Source organism: Ammospiza caudacuta, chromosome Z, assembly GCF_027887145.1.
Source record: "Ammospiza caudacuta isolate bAmmCau1 chromosome Z, bAmmCau1.pri, whole genome shotgun sequence".
Taxonomy (NCBI): Eukaryota; Metazoa; Chordata; class Aves; order Passeriformes; family Passerellidae; genus Ammospiza; species Ammospiza caudacuta.
Window position 1 is genome coordinate 26,413,257 of NC_080632.1, and position 20,372 is coordinate 26,433,628.

Genomic DNA, 20,372 nt, shown 5'->3' on the forward strand with positions numbered 1-20,372 from the left:
AGGAGAGTCTTTTCTCTAGCTTCATTTTGCCTAAAACAATACCATGAACACCCCTGACAGACCTGCAATGAATCCCAGGTCTTTCACTTCAGATCTTAATGACCTTAGATTTACATATCTTTGTGATATGCTAAGGATGTAAGGAATTTGGATGACTGAATATAGATTAGAAAATATAAAAAAATAGGTGGTGTCATTTTCGAAGCTGTTCTAGTTAAATCACATCTATACTGTTATCTGAGTTAGAACTTCAGTTCTGTTCCTTACCTAAATTTTTTAAACAGAGAGCAAACAGGTGGTGTATAATGGTTGGAGTTTTGCAAGACCTGCAAATGTGAAGGAACTTCGAAGTACTGTCTGCAGTGTGCTAGCTTGTACTGATATATTAGACAGAAAAAAAGGAGTGCATACAGAAGATGTCTATCCATTTCCTCACACTTTGAGATCCTTGGTAAGCAGTTATTATAGTTTCATTTCTAAAGATGTCTTTTAGGGATGTGGCTGAGAGTAGGATGAGAAAGTCAGTAGTGACAATGAGTCTGACCTCTGGAGATGGAATCTGAATTACCATAGTGTAAGTTTAAAAGCAAGTTTATGCCATTTTGTAACTGGGGCTATCAGTAAAGCTCAGGTACTGTTTAATTTTCTAAGCCACCATTGCTTCCAGGAAATGTTTGCATTCTTTGTAAAAATGTGTGGACTTTATTCTACTAAGAACTGGAATGTAGATTTTAATGCTTTCTATTTTGTCAAACACCAAGTAATCCACAAAGTAGTTATTGTAGCATTTTCTAATCCACAGTGGATAAATCCTGACCTTGTCATTATGTTTTTCCTGTGTGCTGTGTTTCCCATGTGCAACTCTGGAGGCAGAGAGAATGTGCTGAACTCACTGTTATAATGCTGTTTAACAGAAAGATTAGCTTCAATTCCACTTTAACAAAATCTTCTTTTCTTTGTAGGTGAAATGGAAATTCCAGATTCAAACGACCCCTTAGGTCATATGGATGGAGTTGAGAGACCAATTCCAACACCTAAAGGTAAAATGAATTGTAATTTCATCACCCTGCTTAAGTATAAACATTCTTCAGAAAGGACCAACAAAATCCTTTTATAGAATGTTCCCTATATTTGTCTATTAATACAAGACTGTAAGGAAGGCAACCTTCCTTTTGTGAATTAGCACTTCTGATTCCAGGCAGTGCTAGCAAGGCTAAAGGAGTCTATAAAAATTAGTTTCGAAGCATGTTGAGTTCCCCCACATGGAGAGGGTTAGATGTTTTAATCCAAACACAGTGTATTATTACTACCTTCCTTGCATGTTTTATTTCACATTGTTTCCATGAAATTGATTTGATTTTGTACAGTGCCACACTTAGCATCTCCAGGTAAATGTTAAGTACTGGTATCTTTAGTCTGAGGTAGTTAAATCTAGCCCATTACAACACAAGAATACGTACTTTTAAAGTAGCTCTGAGGATTAATGCTTTGTTTTTTTAAACTGATTGTAGTGTCAGGATTTCTAGTTATTTATTAGTTAACATAAATTTTGTGACACTTTGCCACTTAAAGCTCTAGATCCAAATGCTATTCCTGGATCAGAGGATGCACATATTTACTGCAAATTGTGCTTCCAATTCCTTCTAAAGCAGAAAATTTTCAGTATTTTACCTGAAGAACAATATTTTTTTCAGTTGTGTACTAATTTTATATTTTATGGATGCATTGCTGTCGTAATGTCAATTCTTAGGCTAAAGAAAAGAGTCAGATAATAATGTCAGCTTCATTAATGAGGACATGTTGCAATCTGCGGAGCTGTGGTATTGACAAGATCTTCTTGCAGTTTATCTTAGAGGAACATGAATTTTGGGGGTGCTTTGGAATATAGTTTCTCTTCTTATAGATATCCAAGGTTATCTAATCCTTATTGTCTTCCTGAATTAGTTAGATTTCTTACCCTGAATGTGCATATTGGGAGGTTTTTTATGGAATCTTCCTTTAAATTTGGTCTGTAAGTCAGTAAAACAAAGATGTGTTTCTGTTTGCTTGTGTAACCACCTTGCTACTGATTATCAGCATGGGACTAAGTCCCCCCTATTTGGAAAGAAGATCTGGTACACTCCATTTCTCAACTCTTCACTACTTTCTGAAACTGCTGAAATATTTTAGAAGTTTAGAATTTGACATTTATTCTGGAAAAAAAAAATTGTAGTAGTATTCCTGTCAGTAGCACTGTATTACTACCAGTTGTTTTATTCACACTGATGTACACACTACTTTTGATGAAAAAGGGCCATGTTTAATTTTTAACTGCATCTGATAGGCTTGATGCCTGGCAAGTTGGACCCACTTCTCTCTTTTGTTATGTTTGAGCCTTTAAGGCTACAGATGTAAAAGAGAGAGGGGTTTTTTGGTTGTTTTTTTTTTTTTTTTTTTTTTTTTTTTTTTTTTTTTTTTCATGTGACTGTGCTTGGTTAATTTCTTGCTGAAAAAGGAGTTCCAGTTACTTCCTTCCTTTGCAGACCACAGGCAGTATCTGTCTGAGGAAGTAATTAATCACATCTCAAATATTTCTACACAGTAAGAACTGTATATTTCCTTCAGAAAAAAAAAAAAAAAAAAGGAAGAATAAAAAGAGACCCATGTTCTTAAGTTATTCACTGGTATACAACCAATTGTTAGTTTCCAGCATACCTAGCTAGGAAATGGCCTCATTTGCTCCCATTTATTTATTTTATTTTAATGTCGGCACAAAATTCTCCATAGAAGCAAAACTATTTGGAATGTTAGCTCAGGTGTTTCTGTGTCATAGTAAGGGGTCAGGTTTTGTTACAAAGAACCACTGGACAGTTCTACTTCAAAGGTTCCTAAGCCCTTCCATCCCATCAACCTTCTTCTTTCCTTCAGAAATCTTCAGTTATTTTGATTTGCTTGTAACCTCCTATTTTTAAAATTGTTCTTATTTTGGAATAGACCCAAAACAGGTATGGAGATAACCAGCTTTAATAATACCCAAATTAAAAACCACATTAAAAGTACCACGTGTATTAGTCATCCTCTTTTCTAGAATCTTCCAGAAGTCCTGAGAAATGATTCTGTCTCCAATGACAAAATCAGTTTAAGCAAGGTGTTATTAATAATGCTCATTTACAAAAATGTTGCAAGTCTCTTCCTACAAGTGAAGTTAGCCTTCTAATAGTTGATGAGAAGGGGCAACAGCTTGGCTAGCCATTTGAGGAGAATTTATTTTCCCTTGTTTCCTTTAAGTGAACACTTGAATGAATGGAAAGCACTGTGTCTGAGCAGTGTTTCACTGAAACCAGTGCAGAGCAGTGAGTGTTTGCTGTAGAAGAACTTAGGTCTGCTTTGGAATAAAAGTAAAACATCCGAGCACAGTCCAAGTCCCCTCTCAATCAGTCTTTGTAAAGTTGATAGTTTCACCAGTCTTACTTTCAAGTAAGCCTTGCTTGGTGTCTTTCTCTTTTTTTCACAAACATTCTAACATACTCTCACTGGGTCTTAAAAACCCAATGATTTCAGAGGAGAGGACAATGTGCACAAAGCTAATACTGCTTCATCCCTGGATTGGCCGTTGTTTATTCCTTGTTCCTAAGGGAATTTCAAGAGAATGTGAACCAAATCAACTTTTTTTACATGTTTCTGGATGAATTTTTCTACATTGAGAAAAAAATAGGATGAAGGATGAGATGCAAATTGGATTAAATTAGACTGTAAAGGTATCATTTAATCTGGAGATATTATGTGGCATATATAATATTGTAGTTTCCTTAGCTACTCATGTGTATTTTGGGAGATCTGCCAACATCCCTTTCATTTTCTAATGTAACTCAAATAAACTGTAAATCACTCATCTTTGTATCAGGATTAACTAAAACAGAGGATGAAGAATTGGGGAGACTGTTTTTTATTTAGGAAAATGTTCTGTGCAAGTAATCGTGAGTCAGGCTTCAGTCTACCCTCCTTAGTAGGATGATATTTCTCAGTTTATTTGGAATTCTGATTTACTTGTGGAAGGAGTCACTTTACTGGACTCCCACCACCTGCCAAATGTGACACTGCCATTGATGTCCCCTAAGCTCAGTGTTGTCATACACACCTTTAGAAAGGCATAATTTGCATTTCAGCAACTTTCACAGGCATTTTCTGTTTCTACAGTCTTCACTTCTTTTATAAACCTAGCAAACTCTGTATCTCATGGATATTCTTTATAGATTACCTGTCAATTTCATGAACACTTTATGCTTAGTACCCTAAATTTTACCATAAACCAGTAAATTTTGGAACAATGATGTCATCCTCAGCATTCCATAAGGCAAAGTATGTATCCTAGGTGAAAAATTATGTCTTCATTGTGGGAAAATGTGACTTTGCTTATGGTGGAAATATCATTAGTTTAATTACTCAGAATATTGCCCCTAAACCCTTTTGTGTTGGATATAAGTTTATATTAGTCTAAAAATGCCAGCGCAGAAATTTGCCATAATAAAGAGTTGTGGTGAGAAAGGTCATGCTCTTCTTCCTGAGGATTCTTCCATGCTCATCTTATACCTAAGAAAAAAAGTTTATTTGAAGACAAAAATGAAAAAAGCTGGGAAGGCGTTAAAAAAGAAAAATAAGATAGCTTAGGGAAAAAATCACACATTGCTTTCTACACAAAATCATAGTATACATATTTTCATAGGGGTTTTGAACACTGGAAGTGTTTTATTCCATGAATCTGAAAATGGTCTAAATTTATGTAGCTATGCAGAAAAAAAGGTATTTGTCCTTTTTTTTTTTAAACAGGTGATTTTACGTTCTGAGTATCTCAAACTGAGACTCTTGTAAACTGTGATGTGTTCGGTTGGCTTTATGGGCTTTTTTGACTATTGCATAAAGTCAATTAAATAATTATTTATATCTTGTGGAGGAATAAGTATTCTAAAAAGTGATTAAACATATCTACAATTATTACTACTTGGTCTGAAAGTACTGTTGTATCTTCAGTTATCTAGCCATTTATGAATCAAATTTTAAATTCTTTTTCTCAAAAACTGGCTATTCAGTTTTGGTGTTTCTTGTGGAGTGCAGAAAGAAAGGTGAATCCACCTGGGTAGGAGCCAAAGTGGATGATTATCTTAGAGAGTCATTGTCTCAGAAATACAGAAAGATGTGAATCTTGATGTAGTATCATCGATACCGACACTTAATCTGTGTGTAAATTGTCAAATCACTTAGGACTCCCCTTGCTCTACTTTCTGCTTCTGGGAAATAAGCCTGATGGTATCATCCCATCTCAAAAGACTTCAATATTCATAAATGATTTGGAAGTTCTGAGATAAAAAGGGTTAAAAAGTTGTTACTAAGTATGATTCATGATTGCCATATTGAAGCTTATTTTAAAATTACGAATGCATAAATATTTTTAAAATCACATAGAAAAAAAAGAGTACAAGCAATAAAAAATGAACAGGAACTAAAACTTGAATTGCAAACAATTAATCCAGAATTTACGTAATCTAAAGTAACTAAGGAGTCTTAAAATATTTCTTTAGAATGAACTTCAAAATCACAGCTAAGATCTTAAAATAGCAAAAGCAGAACAATAATTTTATATTGTGTTTATGCCAAGAATAACACATATGGTTTGAGCCAATAACTTGGACATATAAGTGCCAGAATAATGTAAATAAAACTAAGAAATATAATACACATGTGAGGTCTTAGTGATAGTTGCACCCTTTAGGTTTTCAGTTTAGTATCTATTCTTGTGCATATCTTGACAATGATTTGACACACTCTGGAAAAGTTTATTTTTATATTCTTGCCAAAACATGAATAATAGACCTGTCATCTTAATGTTGATTTGCTTTGGGATTCTATTTGATATATTTATATCAAATTTATTCAGTTAGAAAATATGAAGTACTGGCAACCTAACAAAGGTTTTCCAAATATGAAGGAGTTCTGCTGGAATTCATGTCAACCGTTTCCCTAAGCTATGTTATTCATAGAGTACATAGAATATGATAGCAAAACATAATATATAGATTAAGTTGCATTGTCCTCTCATAGCTTCTTGACAGAACAGTTTTTAATCTGTTCAAGCAAAATAAATACTAGTATTGGTTGTAGACTATGTTGGAAACCATAATGAAAGAGAAATTTAATTTACAGCATTTTTGCCTACAGCAAATGCAGAAATATCTACTGGATAGATTTTCCTTTTGATATAGTTGAATCATGCCAAAGATCACTGAAGGCAAAGGAAGCATTTTCCTTCATTTCAATGACCTTTGGAAGCAAGCCAGAGTATAAAAACCATTATATAACAATATTAATGTCACAACAGAGGAAATTTCTGGACATTTTACTTTATTTAAAGAAATTATCTTTTTATCCATCTCCCAAGTAAAATATAAATCTTTATAATATGACAGTTACAATAGGACATTCACAGATTTGGCAACATGTTACAGAAACAAAATATTTTATATAGAGTATTTATTCTCTGTTTCAAAATTACGTTAGTATTAAAACAGATTAACGATTCTGTTCCAGTTTTAAAAAATTCTACTTGACTACTGCTTAACACGAAATACAGGACACACAAGTTAAATACAAGTTCTAGCATTTTCACATTTCATTTTCCCTTGTACCTGTCCAAATTAAGATTTACTAAGACAGAAGGGGAACTACATTGGGAAAAAAAATTGCTTTGCACATTGTTGAGGTCCTAATTTATCCTGGGAAAATTTGTGTTTTTCCCCAAAGCATTCTGTCAAACTGGCATCTACACTGTGTTTGTGGTGTGACGTACATTACCAAAAAAGTAACTGCTGATTATCACCACGGAAATTAAATAAAGAAAACATTCTTTAGAACATGGTTGGTTAAATTTTCCACTTTGTTTGAAAGAATTGCAATTATGGGTTATCTAAAGTGGACACCAAATAACAGAGCAGCTCAACAAATGGCTGCCTGCTCTGTCATAGAAATACTTCAGAACCAGTGAGGACATAAACATCGCTTCTCAAAGAGGAAATTAAACCAGCAAACACAGAGTGTGCAGTTCAGGGTGGACAGAGGCAGAGAAGAGGCCCTGAGCTGACCCACTGCTCTTAGGCTGCTCTGGAGAACTTTGGAAAACACAAATGCTTCGAAGTTCATTAGGTTAAAATATTTATTACTTGGTTTGTAATAACAAGGTAGTATAAAACACTGCAGAAAATACCTGTAAAATTGGCAAGAGTAATGATGAACTAAAGCTGAATTTTGACCTGCAGGAAATAGATGCAGTGTTGCTGACTTCAGGCAAAGTCTATCTAATTGCACTGGGACTGAATTAACCCATAAATCTTTGGCATTGCTTTCCATGGTAATAGCTTTGCTCTTGCTGTTACTAGGATCAGATTCACAGATTCATATGAAATATTTTGGGTGGCTTAAAGATATGGATCTAATTACTTCCTGCAGTAGTTCTATTTTAATTAGTGAAACAGGAAGTTCTAACATGGATTTAATCCTGAGTTAAGTCCTAATGAGTAAATTTACTATCTGTTTTCATCCAAATGTATTTGAATTTAATATCCATGACTATCCCAAAAAGAGGACTCCACCCAGCTCATTTTAAATCAGAAAAAGTGAAATAATGGCAAGGGTTTGAGCAAGGTATAAGCTGATCAGTGTCACAAGAACAATGTAGCCCTCTCATGTACTTGCGTGTGAAGAGCAAAAAATATATCAGAGAGCCAGACAAACCACAATCCCTGTCTGTCATCTTACAGGACTTGAATTGGCCTCGCCTTTTAGACAGATCTCTTCTTGTTTCATTTCTTGGGTATCAGAAGCATCTCTGAGCCAGATGAACATAACTCTGTGCTGGTTCCATGCTCAAAGGGGCCCAGCTTCTTTGCAAAAAAGGTCTTTAAACTATTTTGCCTCCCTTGTATGAGCACATTTGGCTTGTCCCCATGATTGTTGAATCAGAGGCCCACAGAACTACAGAACATTCTAGCCTGGGGGGCACCTCAAAATATCACCCAGTCCAACAGTTCTGGGGAAAGAAAGCTTAGACAAGACAATCTAGTACTCTGTCCAATCATATCTTGAAAACCTCCAGCGATGAGGGCCCTACCCCATCTCTAGGCAGTTCATTTTAAGGGGAATGATTGTTCTCACTGCAAAAAATGTCTCTATTCTATTGAAATGAAACATTTCTTGGCTACTTTCACTTGCTGCCCTTTGTCTTCTCCATATAGCTCCTTGTGATGACTGTCTCTGTTCTTTTTGTCAGTGCCTTTTAGGTACTGAAAAACTGTGATGATGCTCCCTTGGTGTTCTCTTTTCCAGCGAGAAGAGACATAACTACTTGAAATCTTTCTTCATAGGACTTGTTGTCTACCCCTTTGATGACATTGGTAGCCCTACTTTGATCTCTCTCCTGTCTTTCTGTGTTATTTTTGAATTCTGGGGATCTGAGCTGGACATAGGACTCCAAGTGTGGCCTGACGGGCCCGGAGTAGGTTGGGATTGTGGTATCTCTGTCTCTGCTAGGTAACACTCCTGTGGATGCTATCTCAGTGGTGCTCATGAGAATAAACTACATGCAGACTATGAAAAAATAGTGAAATAACAAGCTATGAGGGAAGTAGCCATAGAAAATCCTTTTCTAACATGTGGTAGGACTGATCACGCTTTCTTTCATGTTGCTAGAAATAATTATGTGTGTAAGATGTTGGCTTAAAGGGAGTTTTGATCAATTGCTTCAGTTGACTGTATCAGGAAGTAAATTTACTGGTTTTGTTTTCCCTGCCAGAATGTCAAAATAGTATTTCTATTTTTTCAGCTATGAAATGTAGCTAAAAACATAATAAATTACATTGTTGTGGTATGACATTGCTGAAAGCATTAATGTACTTTTTCTCCCTTTTATATAAGTTATTTGAAAACAAATATTGTTTGTATTCTGTCAGAATATTCTGAAGTCTGCTAAAGATTTTAAATTAAAAATAGGGACAACTAATATAAAATTAAATAAACAATAATTTATTATTTCATGACAAACAAGAATAAAATAATTGTCCTGTAAATTTTCAGTATTGTGTGGAGATTTTATATACTTGGATTTATTTAATTTTCTGTTTAGACTTATTCTAATAATTTTCTATGTAATGACAAACTAAATTTGCACTTGTCTACATTGTATGTTCGTATTATTCATTATAACAGGATTTCTTTTGAAAGGCCAGTGGTAGAGAACAATGTAACACACAGAATAACCCAGTTTTCCAGCAATATCTGGCTTGTACATTTATTATATTCTGATATTTCTACTACTCCCTTCTCCAATGTTACACTTAACTGTTATAGAGGAGCTGATTTTCACAGCCCTGTCAAATATAAATCAAAGCAGAACATCAATTTTCTTAAGGTATTTCAGCAATTGGACTGTCAGTGTAGACCATTTCTTTACTAGTGTTGGATTTGTGTACAATAATATGCTATTACTTAATTAAACAGACGCAAAATAATCTGAGTGATAGGAAAGGTCTACATGTGAGCATCCGTCAAAATTATTTGATATTTGTATCCAGCTGCCATAAAAATATAATGTAATTTGAATTCCTGAAGCTTTATGTCTAGAAGGTCTAAATTCACTAGTACAAACACATGAGCGTGACACCTAGATACTTTTCTTACCTGTTTTGTAAGGTAATATAACAACTTTATTGTTTCAATGGAATTACATATTGCCAGACTTTCAGTATGTGATGTGTATCAGTTGCAGGACTCCTAACACCAAATTAAATTTATAAATAATAACCAACAAAAGATTTGATTGTCAGGTTTTGACAGTGTTCTTCATAAATTCTTTCTTTTTTGTCGTCCCTAGAGATCACAAATACAGCCTTGACAAGCCCTTTGCTTTTAACAAACCACTAATTGGGACCTGTAGTTTTCACTTACAAAATATCTACAAAATGTTATTACACACTATCCATACAGATGTTTCCTTGGCCATATATTTTGACTTGATGTAAAAATGGCAGTCTATAATCAGCTTATGGGCCCCCTCTCTATCACAGTTTATTTCTGCAATTGAGACATTATTTCTATAAATTGAATGTGAGACATATAATCTTGAAAACTTATTATAATATAGGCCTGTCCAAATCAACCTAATTTTAAGATTTTGTTGAGTAACTAACAAGTCAAATTAATATCTAAAAGTAATTTTTCCAATTGTAGCTCTTTTTGAGACAAATCTGTGATCATGTAAGAAGATTATGTGGTAAAATGACCATGATATTCCAATATGATAACAACTGGCATTATTCATTTATGGAGCAAGGGTTTTTTTGCTGTTGGAACAGAACAGCACTATATGTATGTTAGGCAGTTAGTATTTTATCATGTCAGATGTAGAAAAAGTCACTGCTGCTTCAAATAGACATTAGGAGTGTAATAGTATCAATTCATGATTGACCTTTGAATCTGCATACCTACCTGCAGACAAGCATGAAGTCAGCAAGGAAACATTAATTAGAGTGTGATGCTGTGGTGTTCTTAGGACAGTGAATTGCATTTTTTTTAATCTTGAAAGAAAACTGAAATTGTTTCCAGGGTTCTCTCTTAGAAAAGTACCTTTGAGCAGGCTTTTACCTCAACCCAAGTAACGTTTGATCTTTTATGATCTTTTATCTTAGGTTATTTCCTGACCTTCTTGGAACCAGTAAACAATATCACTGTAGTCCAGGGGCAAACGGCAATCCTCCACTGCAAGGTAGCAGGAAATCCATCCCCAAATGTCAGATGGCTGAAAAATGATGCTCCAGTGGTTCAGGAGCCAAGACGGATCATCATCAGAAAAACAGATTATGGTTCACGTCTAAGAATCCAGGATCTGGATACCACAGACACAGGATACTACCAGTGCGTGGCTTCAAATGGGATGAAGACAATCACTGCAACAGGAGTTTTGTTTGTCAGGCTTGGTGAGTTCCTGGCTTTTATGACTGCTCAGACTGCTTTATAGACTAGGAATTAGTTTTAACCATAGCATAATGAGAAATGAATTTACTGTTTTAAGAAAAATTCTCAACACAAAAGAAAATAAAGTCAGTGCCTGGGGCCTCTCTCCCAGCACAGAACTTCTCAGTTGAACTTGATACCCTTTTAGTGGTAATAAAAGAAAGTAAATACAGATGTAGAGGTCTGTAAATATACAGAAGAAAAAAAATTAAAGGAGTGCTGGTAAAAAGTACAAAAAGGTAACATTTCATTGCCTGGATTTTTCACTCTACTGCTGAACTCAGTCTGTAAAAAAAACCAAAAACTGCTGAGAAGAATGACAAGCGGTTTTCTGTGTGATGTCCGTAGTTCTGGGTCTGTCTTTGTGAATATCAGTTCTGTACTGCTATGTGGAGTGTGGCCTCAAATTCTGTCCTCTGACATGTGAAGGTATACCACGCCTTTGAACAATTGCTTATATTACATTTTGGAGACTTAATAGGCCAATCTGGAAGCTAACCTTTTATTTGGCTTGCCTGTGGAGCAATGGGAGAAAAAATTCTAGATGCATTTTTCTAAATTTTTTTCTTATTTTGTAATGTAAATAATGGATTCCACAGTTCAATTTGTAGTTATTGAGTATTGAAATGCTGAGTATTGACCCTTGCTCCTGCTGTTGCAAAAATTGATCATCCCCTTGCCACATCCTAAATTCTGATAGTAACGCACAGCTGGGGCTTATTAAAAGGTAAGTGATGTGTTAAAATAACACCTTGTCTAACTACCTTTGTCTTTATGGTGGAAAATATTTTATGAAAAACACTAAGTCCATTCAGGTTGCTGCTGGAGCAGGCAGTAGATTCATATGATTTTTATTTGTAGCTTTGAAAATAACAATATATAATTATGTTCAGGAATGCAGAGGGTTTTGTTTGGAGCTTGAGATAAACCTTCCTTAAAGAGACAATTTCCTTTAGATTGCTGTTGACTTTTTTTATTATGTTGTCCTTGAGCTAAACTTGTCAGCAATACTTGTTTGTTTTATGTTTGCAGGTCCAACAAACAGCCCAAATCACAATCTTCAGTAAGTACTCTTTGGAAAATTACTTAATGTGCTCTGACTACTTTTGTTCTGTCAGAATTTAGTTCATAAACTCAGTAAACACTGTCTGCAACTACAGTGTTCTTGCTAAAAGTATCTAATTTGACCAAAAACTCTCAGAATGGATGCAACTTTTTTAGACAGAGGCTACAATGGGTTTTTATTTGATTGACTGTTCTTGAGCAACTTCTGCTTGCTTATTTCATGTTTTGAACAAACAAATTACCACAAAGTCATGTTGGAACAGTAATTGTTTACAGGGCAAGTACGGGCTAGAAGAGTGGTTAAAAATGAATGGTAAAATGCTTAGCTTGCTGTGGTTGCAAATTTACCCATGTTATATGATTATAACTTGAAGAGCCAGGTAAAACAAGACTAAAATCCTGTCGTTGAGTAGCTGTTTGTTAGTGTGATTTTTGACTTGAGTGTTGGTTTGGTGATTTCCACAAGATGCCTGGGTTTACCTGCTGATTCAGTTGTAAGGATGAAAAGAGAATCATAGAATGGTCTGGATTGGAAGGGACCTTAAAGTCACCCAGTTCCAACTCTTCTGCCATGGGCAGGACCTCCTTCCACTTTATCAGGTTGTTCCAAGTCCCATGTAGCCTGGCCTTGAACACTTCCAGGATTGAAGTATCCACAGCTTCTCAGAGCAACCTATTCCAGCTCTTCACCACCCTCTGAGTAAAGAACATCTTTTTAACATCTAATCTAAACCTGCCCTTTTCCAGTTTAAAGCCATTGCCCGTAGTCCTGCACTATCTCCCAGTATAAAAATCCCCCTGCATCCTTTATATGAGAACCTTTTAAGGCTGCAGTGAGATCACTCCAAAGCCTTCTCTTTCTCCAGGCTTAACAAACCCAGTTCTCTCAGCCTGTCTTCACAGAGAGGTGCTCCAGCCCTCTGATCATCTTCATGGCATCCTCTGGACCCACTCTAAGAGGCCCACATCTTTTTTGTGCTGAGGACAACAGAGCTGGACCTAGGATTCCAGATGGGCCCTCACGAGGGCCACATGGAGTGGTAGAACCCCCTGCCTCACCCTGCTAGACACACTTCTTTGCATGCAGCCCAGGGTACAAGTGTCCTTCTGGGCTGAGAGCTACATTCTTGGGTTACTTCCAGCTTTTCATCCACAGGAAACCCCTACAAAGGGTTGCTCTCAGTGACTTGATCTCCCTGTTCATGTCTGGGATTTCCCCAACCCTGGTGCAGCATTTGGCACTTGATCTTGTAGAACTTTTTGAAGTAGTTGCAATTTGCCCTTATTAAAGGATGTCTTGGGAACCTTTATTTATTTCCACTTGAGAAAGTCATGAAGTAATTATTTTTTCACTGTATCATTCAAAATGTTTTATTTATGTTAGTATATAACATAATGTGTTATATACCAGCTGTGCTGGCTGCCTTGGGTCGGTTTGTTGTCTTTTATATGCTGTGGGATAACTTCTAGGAGGATCTGCTGCATGATTTTTCCAGGTACACAGGTGAGGCTCACCAGTCTGTGGTTGCTCACATCTTCCTTTCTCCTCTTTTTAGAAATGAAAATGATGTTTCCTTTTTTTCAGTCACCCGGGAGTTTGCCTGACTGCCTTGACTTTTCAAATATGATGAGATTGTTTCGGCAACACCATCAGCCAGTTCCCTCAGGATTCTGGAACATAGTTCATCAGGTCCCATAGACTTGGGACTACTCAGCTTCATCAAGTGATCCCAAACCTGCTCTTCACTTAGTGGAAGAGACTTCCCCATACCCACATGGGAGATCATGGGCTTTAATGGAAAGGGTGACTGCCAGAGAAGTCATTGAATAACTCATTTTTCTCCCTATCAGTCACCATTTCTCCTTGGCCTTTCTTTTCTTCCCTATGTCATACCAATAAGCCTGGGAAACAAGTTTTGCATTGATTCACTTATGTTATAGAAAAAGTAATTAATTTTATTTCTTTTGGCTTCCCTAGTATTTTTCAAGTGCTTCTCCTGAACTGAGAATGAACTTGTTAATATTTCACAAATACCAACATACATAGAACATTTTGACTGATACAGTGAAAAAAAGAATTACTTCATGATTTCCTCAAGTAGAAATAAATTAGGGTTCTCCAGATGTCCTTTATACTGGGTTTTCCTAGGCTTCCTTATCCTATTTTCCTAGGTTTTTAATGCTTTGCTATGCAACCTTTGCTGGTTTGGAACACTAAGTTAAAATAAAGAAATAACTAGGAAAAAAAAAATTAAAAATCCTTTCATTTGGCTTTTGACACTTCACAATGAGTCTTGTACCATTGCTATTGGAAGCAGCAGTGTGCCATCATTGTTCTGGACCTGCCATTAAAAGGTGAACTGAAGAGTGCGCTGCTGGTAGATTATTTTCTTTTTAATATCCACTAGATTGGACAGAAACCTGAAACTTTAGAAAAACGAGGTCAGGTCAAAGGTCTAGTAAGAAGTCATGAGGGTCTTATCATATGAGGCCCAGGAGTTTTCAGGGATTAGGGATCTTTGCCTCATTGCATGCTTACTTCTTGTTTCAATTTTTAAAAAAATCAGTCCTTCAACTAAAATGCCATGTTTTGGTGGTAGAATTATTTTGTTTTCAGAAACTGACCCTGATTTTAAAAAAATCTAATATTTTGCATAAAATCGTGTGGGTCATTTTGTAAGCCAGAAAAGAGGAAGGGTGGAAAAAGGCAAAGGAGTACCTAAGTGCTTGGAAGGAGGTCTCATGGAACAAAGGACTCTTTCCATTCACTGTCTGCACAGTGCAGCCTCACACTGAGCCACGCGAGAGCCATTGCTGCTGGTATTAATGCTTCAAAAAAGACATGCTTCAGTGGAAACTTGAAACATAAAACCATTGTAACTTGGTTTAAGATTATACCTATTGAATATTAAGGGATAAGAAACATCATCTATGTAGATACCATCTAGCAAGGTATTTTTATGCAGTTCATGCTGTGGATTCCTAGAATTAATTGGCAATTAAAGATTGCCAGAGAGAAAATGTGTGTAATGCAGTCAGACTTGCCAGTGCAAAAAAGCATCTTGACCTTCAGGTAATGAAGTTGAGGCGTTTTCATAAAAATCTAAATGTAAAATCTTTCCACCAAATACATAGTCTTAAATTGCTGTGGATTATTTGGAGACATCTTTATTTTCTGTCAAGATCCACATGTCTAAAAATTTCCGGGGATTTTTCTGGAGAAATTGAGAATTAAAATCTATCATGCTTATCAAAAGTATTAAAATTACCGAAAATAGTAATAGATAATCCAGATTAATTTACAAAGGAAATAAATTCAAAACATGGTCAAAAAAAATAGTTTCTGATTAGCCTTTGCTATCCAGAGGACTGTGCTATTAAAGGGTTGTTTTACTAGAGTACAACCCTTTAGCAATCCTTTCTCTCACTACATTATGCTTTTACTTTTTGCATCATTAGTATTTTTAGTTTTGCCTCTCAAAAGAGAGACATCCTATCTGTTCAGAAAGGTACAAGTGTGTGGATATAAAATAAATGTTTAACAAATACCAGAGAATGGTTTTTTGACCATTATTTAAAACAGCAATGGGCGTTAATATCTTGGAGTCTACGAGCAGAAGGGCAGAAACAGCTGTCTTTCCTTCTAGAAGTGATGTTCTTAGAAGATAACATTATTCTAAAAGACTGCATGTTCTCTAGTCTAATATAATTTTCTTTTGAATTTAATGATTAGATTAAATTTTACCCATTGGGCAAATTCTGGTTTTGAAGCAGTTAAACTATGGTAGTACCATCTTGAAGGGAGCTTGGGATGGAAGATATCTAATATTCAAATATTCTGTTTGTTGGCTCCTATGGGCTTCTGGAAAATTGATGAGGCCTCTGTGAAGTGAGGAAGGCACACAGTATGCAGGCAGAAAGGAATTCCCCTAAGCTCAGCCAAGTGTATGGGAAACAGCTCTGTTGTCACTGCTGCACTTTTCCCTATGTGACCTTTCTGAAATCTGCTTAGGATGCCAGGAGCTGAGCCCTGTGCGCAAGAACTGGGTTTTAAAAAAACTTTGAGAAGTCCCTGTTTTATTGAACTCCGACTAAGATCTGTTATGGGTTTGCAACTTTTGGTGCCTGTATATTGAATGCTAAGGAAAAATAGGTGAGAAGAAACACTGCCAACAAATAGAAGCAGTCATTACGTTGTGGAGGAATTTTTGAGATATTAATTATTCAGAATGAATTTGCCTGTTCTTATGTCTGATTTTCAAGTAGTTTGGGACAACAGTAATTTTTTTTAAGATTTGGGCCAATGAAGAAAATTAATGATGCAACTGTAGTTAGGAAAAAAACAGTTCTTTCAAACAGTGAAAAACAGAATGTATAAAACCAGTAAGGTGGCTCTGTGAAAACTCCAGTGAGGAGGTTGGGTTTATGAGCAATTTATTCTCCATGGTCTACATATCCCAAAGCACACCTTTTCTGTGACCTCAAAAGGAAATTTCTGCATGATATGAGGGGCACTCATATATCTTTATGATGGAAACAAACTCATTTTCATTATGTGATAAATCTTCATGAATCCCAAAGCTCTTTGGCAATCTAACAACATACTAAGAAGAAAATATGCTTCCCTTGCAGTCAAATAACAGCACCACTTATATCTTCTTCCTTTCCTTAGGTGGTGTGGCAAATTTCTTTGGTCTCAACATAGTTTAGCCGCAGATAACATTGTTAATCTTGGAAATTATACAAGATTATCTTAAAATTCACATAAACAGATTTTTTTTTAAAACAATACAAGGTTGTTTCAACTCAGAAGTTAGAGTGTTTATTCAGGCCCTTAAGGACCAGGTGTTTGATGATGTGCTTCCTCCAGAACGACATGCTCGCCTTTTGTTTCATCAAGATATTCATGTGGCTGAGACAACCATATTTGAACTATGTATGTTTTTTTAAGATGCTTGTGGTAATATGTTGAAGTTACAGAATAAGCTCATACTTGTGTTTTCATTTCCTGTTTTAATCAAGGAAAAAAAAAAAGAGTTTTGTGATTAAAACACAGGACTGTAATTTCAGAGGTCTGGATTTAATTTCTGACTGTACTCCTGTCTCTGTGTGTGATTGCAGCAAGTTGTTTAACCTTTGCCTCTCCATGTTTTGTACATCAAATGGAGATGGCGGATCTTGGGAATTTTTTGTCTTCTTCTGCTATGGGATCAGATTATTTCAAAGTGTTTTGGGTACGTTCTTCTCCCCATAAAGTTTGGAATGTTATCCTGTTTTATGAGTGAGGAACTGAGGCACAGATTATCTTGGGCTGGTCTACATTAAACAGCATGTGTTTGTCTTGGCAGGTTTCCTGACTCCCTGACAATCCAATTTGGGGATCTGGCAGAAACATGCTGCAATTCCCTCCTAGCCCCCATGTGTCAGTTTCCTTTTTTTCTTTCAAGGCTGAGGGGGAGGCCGTATTTCACCCTCTTGTGGGTTTGGGGCTCCTTTCAGGGGATTTTGATCCACAATCTCCGATCTACTTTTGACTACATCATTTTAAATGTCCTTTGACAGTCCTTCAGGCCAAGACAGGAAATTTGGAGGAAGGACAGAACTAAAACCAAGGTTACACTAAATTTTTTCTCTTTTATCTATTTTAGAATGCAATTTTTCCATTTTCCCTAGAAAGGCTCAGATGTTGATGACATCACAAATTAACATGTAACTAAAATTTATACTCTATTCTGCCCAGAGATGTAGGGTGTGCTCAGAGGAAGCTGACAGTCTATCTTGTTATAAAACCTGATTTTTTAATCTCATGTTACTCATGCATTTCAAAGATTACTTCCCCCCCTTCCCCCCACTCTTTTTAAACCCCAGAACACGTGTAATTCAAGGCAGAGTTAAAGAGCAGTGGAAATACTGTTTTGGGTTGTTTTACACCACACCAAATCACAGCTTCTTGCCACATGACATTGTTTCTTCAGCTTGAATCTTCCACTTAAATGCTTTCTAATCACAAGTAAATAAATGATGAACAATCTAATGCATTTTATATTATTTAGTGGATAGTAGTAGAAATTCAGTGTGCTTACAAAGTTGATGAATTTTAAAAGCCAGATGTGTATTTAAACTCATATACATACCATGTTGGAGTAGACACAAGTGTCTGTGTTTCTGCCAGTTTTTGTCTGGGGAAACTATTACAAGTGGTGGGTTTTCTTCCTTTCTGTGAGAGGGAGGGAAGAAATGAAAAAATATGTTTTCAGGGAATATATAGACAGAAAAAATTATAATAGTTTGCTTCAATCTGTTATGCTCACTAACCCATGTTGCTCAGAACTCCCCAAAACCAAAGGAAGCCAAGCATATGCACAGGTGATTAAAAATAAATCTTCATGAAAGCTTGACCCGCTTTTTTGCTATTGTACAAATCAAATGCCCTTGTGAGAATTAAACTGTAATGCAGATGCGCTGCTTTACTGAGAAAGACTGGTGTCAAAGACACAAAAGCAACCCTGCAGGACTTGACCTGTATTTGGGCAAGGTTTCTAAATACCTTAGGAAGAAGTAGTATTTAGTTACATCTCTTACAGTTAAGCTAACTTAGGGTTAAATGTCAGAAGTGCTTGCCCACTTGTTATTAGCAGTACTGTCAAGATACTTTTAAATACTTTAAAATGGGTTGGCTCAAGTAACGAATGTAATTCATTATATGTGGGCTACAACCATGCGTTATATGTGGGCTACACCAAACAACACAAACACTTCCTTTCCTGAGGGTTCTTTTTTCAAAAATGTAGGCCTGTCGCTTGTATATGAATATTTAAGGGAGTGGATGTTTTCTGTGGGTGAGAATTCTGTTTATTTGGAGAACCTGCTTCCTACTCTGCAGAATAGTGGCTAGGTTTTTGGTAGCCAAAAAAGCCCAGGCTGTCATATCAGGCGAGCTGTAAGGTGTGACTCATAAGCTGTGCAATACATGGCAAAGAGCCAGTTTACAGCTCTTTGCAAATGTGTGACCCCAACACGCCCTCTTCCAGCAAATTCCAGATCAGCAGCAGGTGCTTAGGTTTTAGCAGCTCAGAAAAACAGTTTATATTAAACAACCAAAGAAGTTGCAAGCAAAGGTAAACACTTGTTATTCCCTTTAAGGGTATATGTAAATTGATATTCAAAGTAGTAATGGCCCTTGGGGTTTTGGCAAGTAGCTACTGCAGCTGTTGGACATCCCTGATATAACCAGCAATCTTTAGTGTGTTTAGATTTTACTTCTTTCCCTCTATCTCTCTCCTACTCTCATTTGTTCAGTAGTTTAAATGGCTTTCAAAGTATTTATTGTATGTCTTACAAAAGGACAGTTATATGTCCCTGAGACTTCCTGTAGGCATTTGATGCCACATTGAGTTTAATTAGAGTTCCTTAGGATGCTGAATAGCCTTTAAGTGCATATAAGGAAAGGGTGAATGTGTAGTTAGGCACAAAGATAAAGGAAAACTACTCTAATGAAAAGTAGGTAATTTAACAAAATGAGATAATGCTGGAACGCCACACCATAAATCATCTTTTCAATTTTTATGGCTTTATGGTTAGATTTTTCCCCACTTTTGTATTATTATGTTCTCTATTTCAGTTTGAAAGAGCCAAAAAATGTAGATGCAGCTAATGTAGTGTATTGAGAGAAAGTCAAACAGATGGTACGAACCAATAATATCTGAACAATTCAACTCAAAACTAAATAGCATTAACAGTGATGGAGGGAATTATTTTTGGAGAAGGCGAAAGAAAACTCATTAAGAAAAATCTGTTCTTTTAAATTGGTATTGCTTTGTTAAGTCTAAAGTCTGAAGCATTTGAGGTATTACTACTCTAAAAGTAGGGCTGCAAGAAGCATTTGTCATCATCAGTTTCTCATACTCCTCAGAAAGCTTAATCTTTACTAGTAGAGGAGTAAACACACAGAATAAAAATAATATAATAAAATACAATACAATAAAGTATAATAGAGAGCAATACAGCACAATAAAATACAGTAGCTCCAGTTGGCTGGTACCTACAATGATCATTTGTTCCAGCTTCCTGATCACTCCATTGATGAAAGTTAAAGCCCATTATTAAGACCATTGTTCAAATGCCTCCTTTTAAGGCACTAGCAGGCACAGGGCATTGACCGCCTCTTTAGAGACCCTGTTTAAGTTTGCCACCCTCTTGGTAAGGAAATGTTTCCTGTTGTCCATTCAGAACCTCCCCTGATGCAGCTTTGAGCCATTCTCATGCGCACTGTA

At 36.1% G+C, this 20,372-nt stretch overlaps 1 protein-coding gene across 1 annotated transcript in view; it reads left to right on the forward strand.

Annotated features, from left to right (window-relative positions):
* The window catches only part of ROR2 (receptor tyrosine kinase like orphan receptor 2), a 144,405-nt gene that overhangs the window by 99,541 nt on the left and 24,492 nt on the right, over positions 1 to 20,372 (forward strand). The window contains exons 2-4 of the mRNA XM_058823861.1: positions 963 to 1,040; positions 10,710 to 10,997; positions 12,679 to 12,709. Coding sequence (XP_058679844.1) covers positions 968 to 1,040; positions 10,710 to 10,997; positions 12,679 to 12,709 — 392 coding nt within the window. The 5' untranslated portion in view covers positions 963 to 967. The remainder of the gene's footprint in view (positions 1 to 962; positions 1,041 to 10,709; positions 10,998 to 12,678; positions 12,710 to 20,372) is intronic.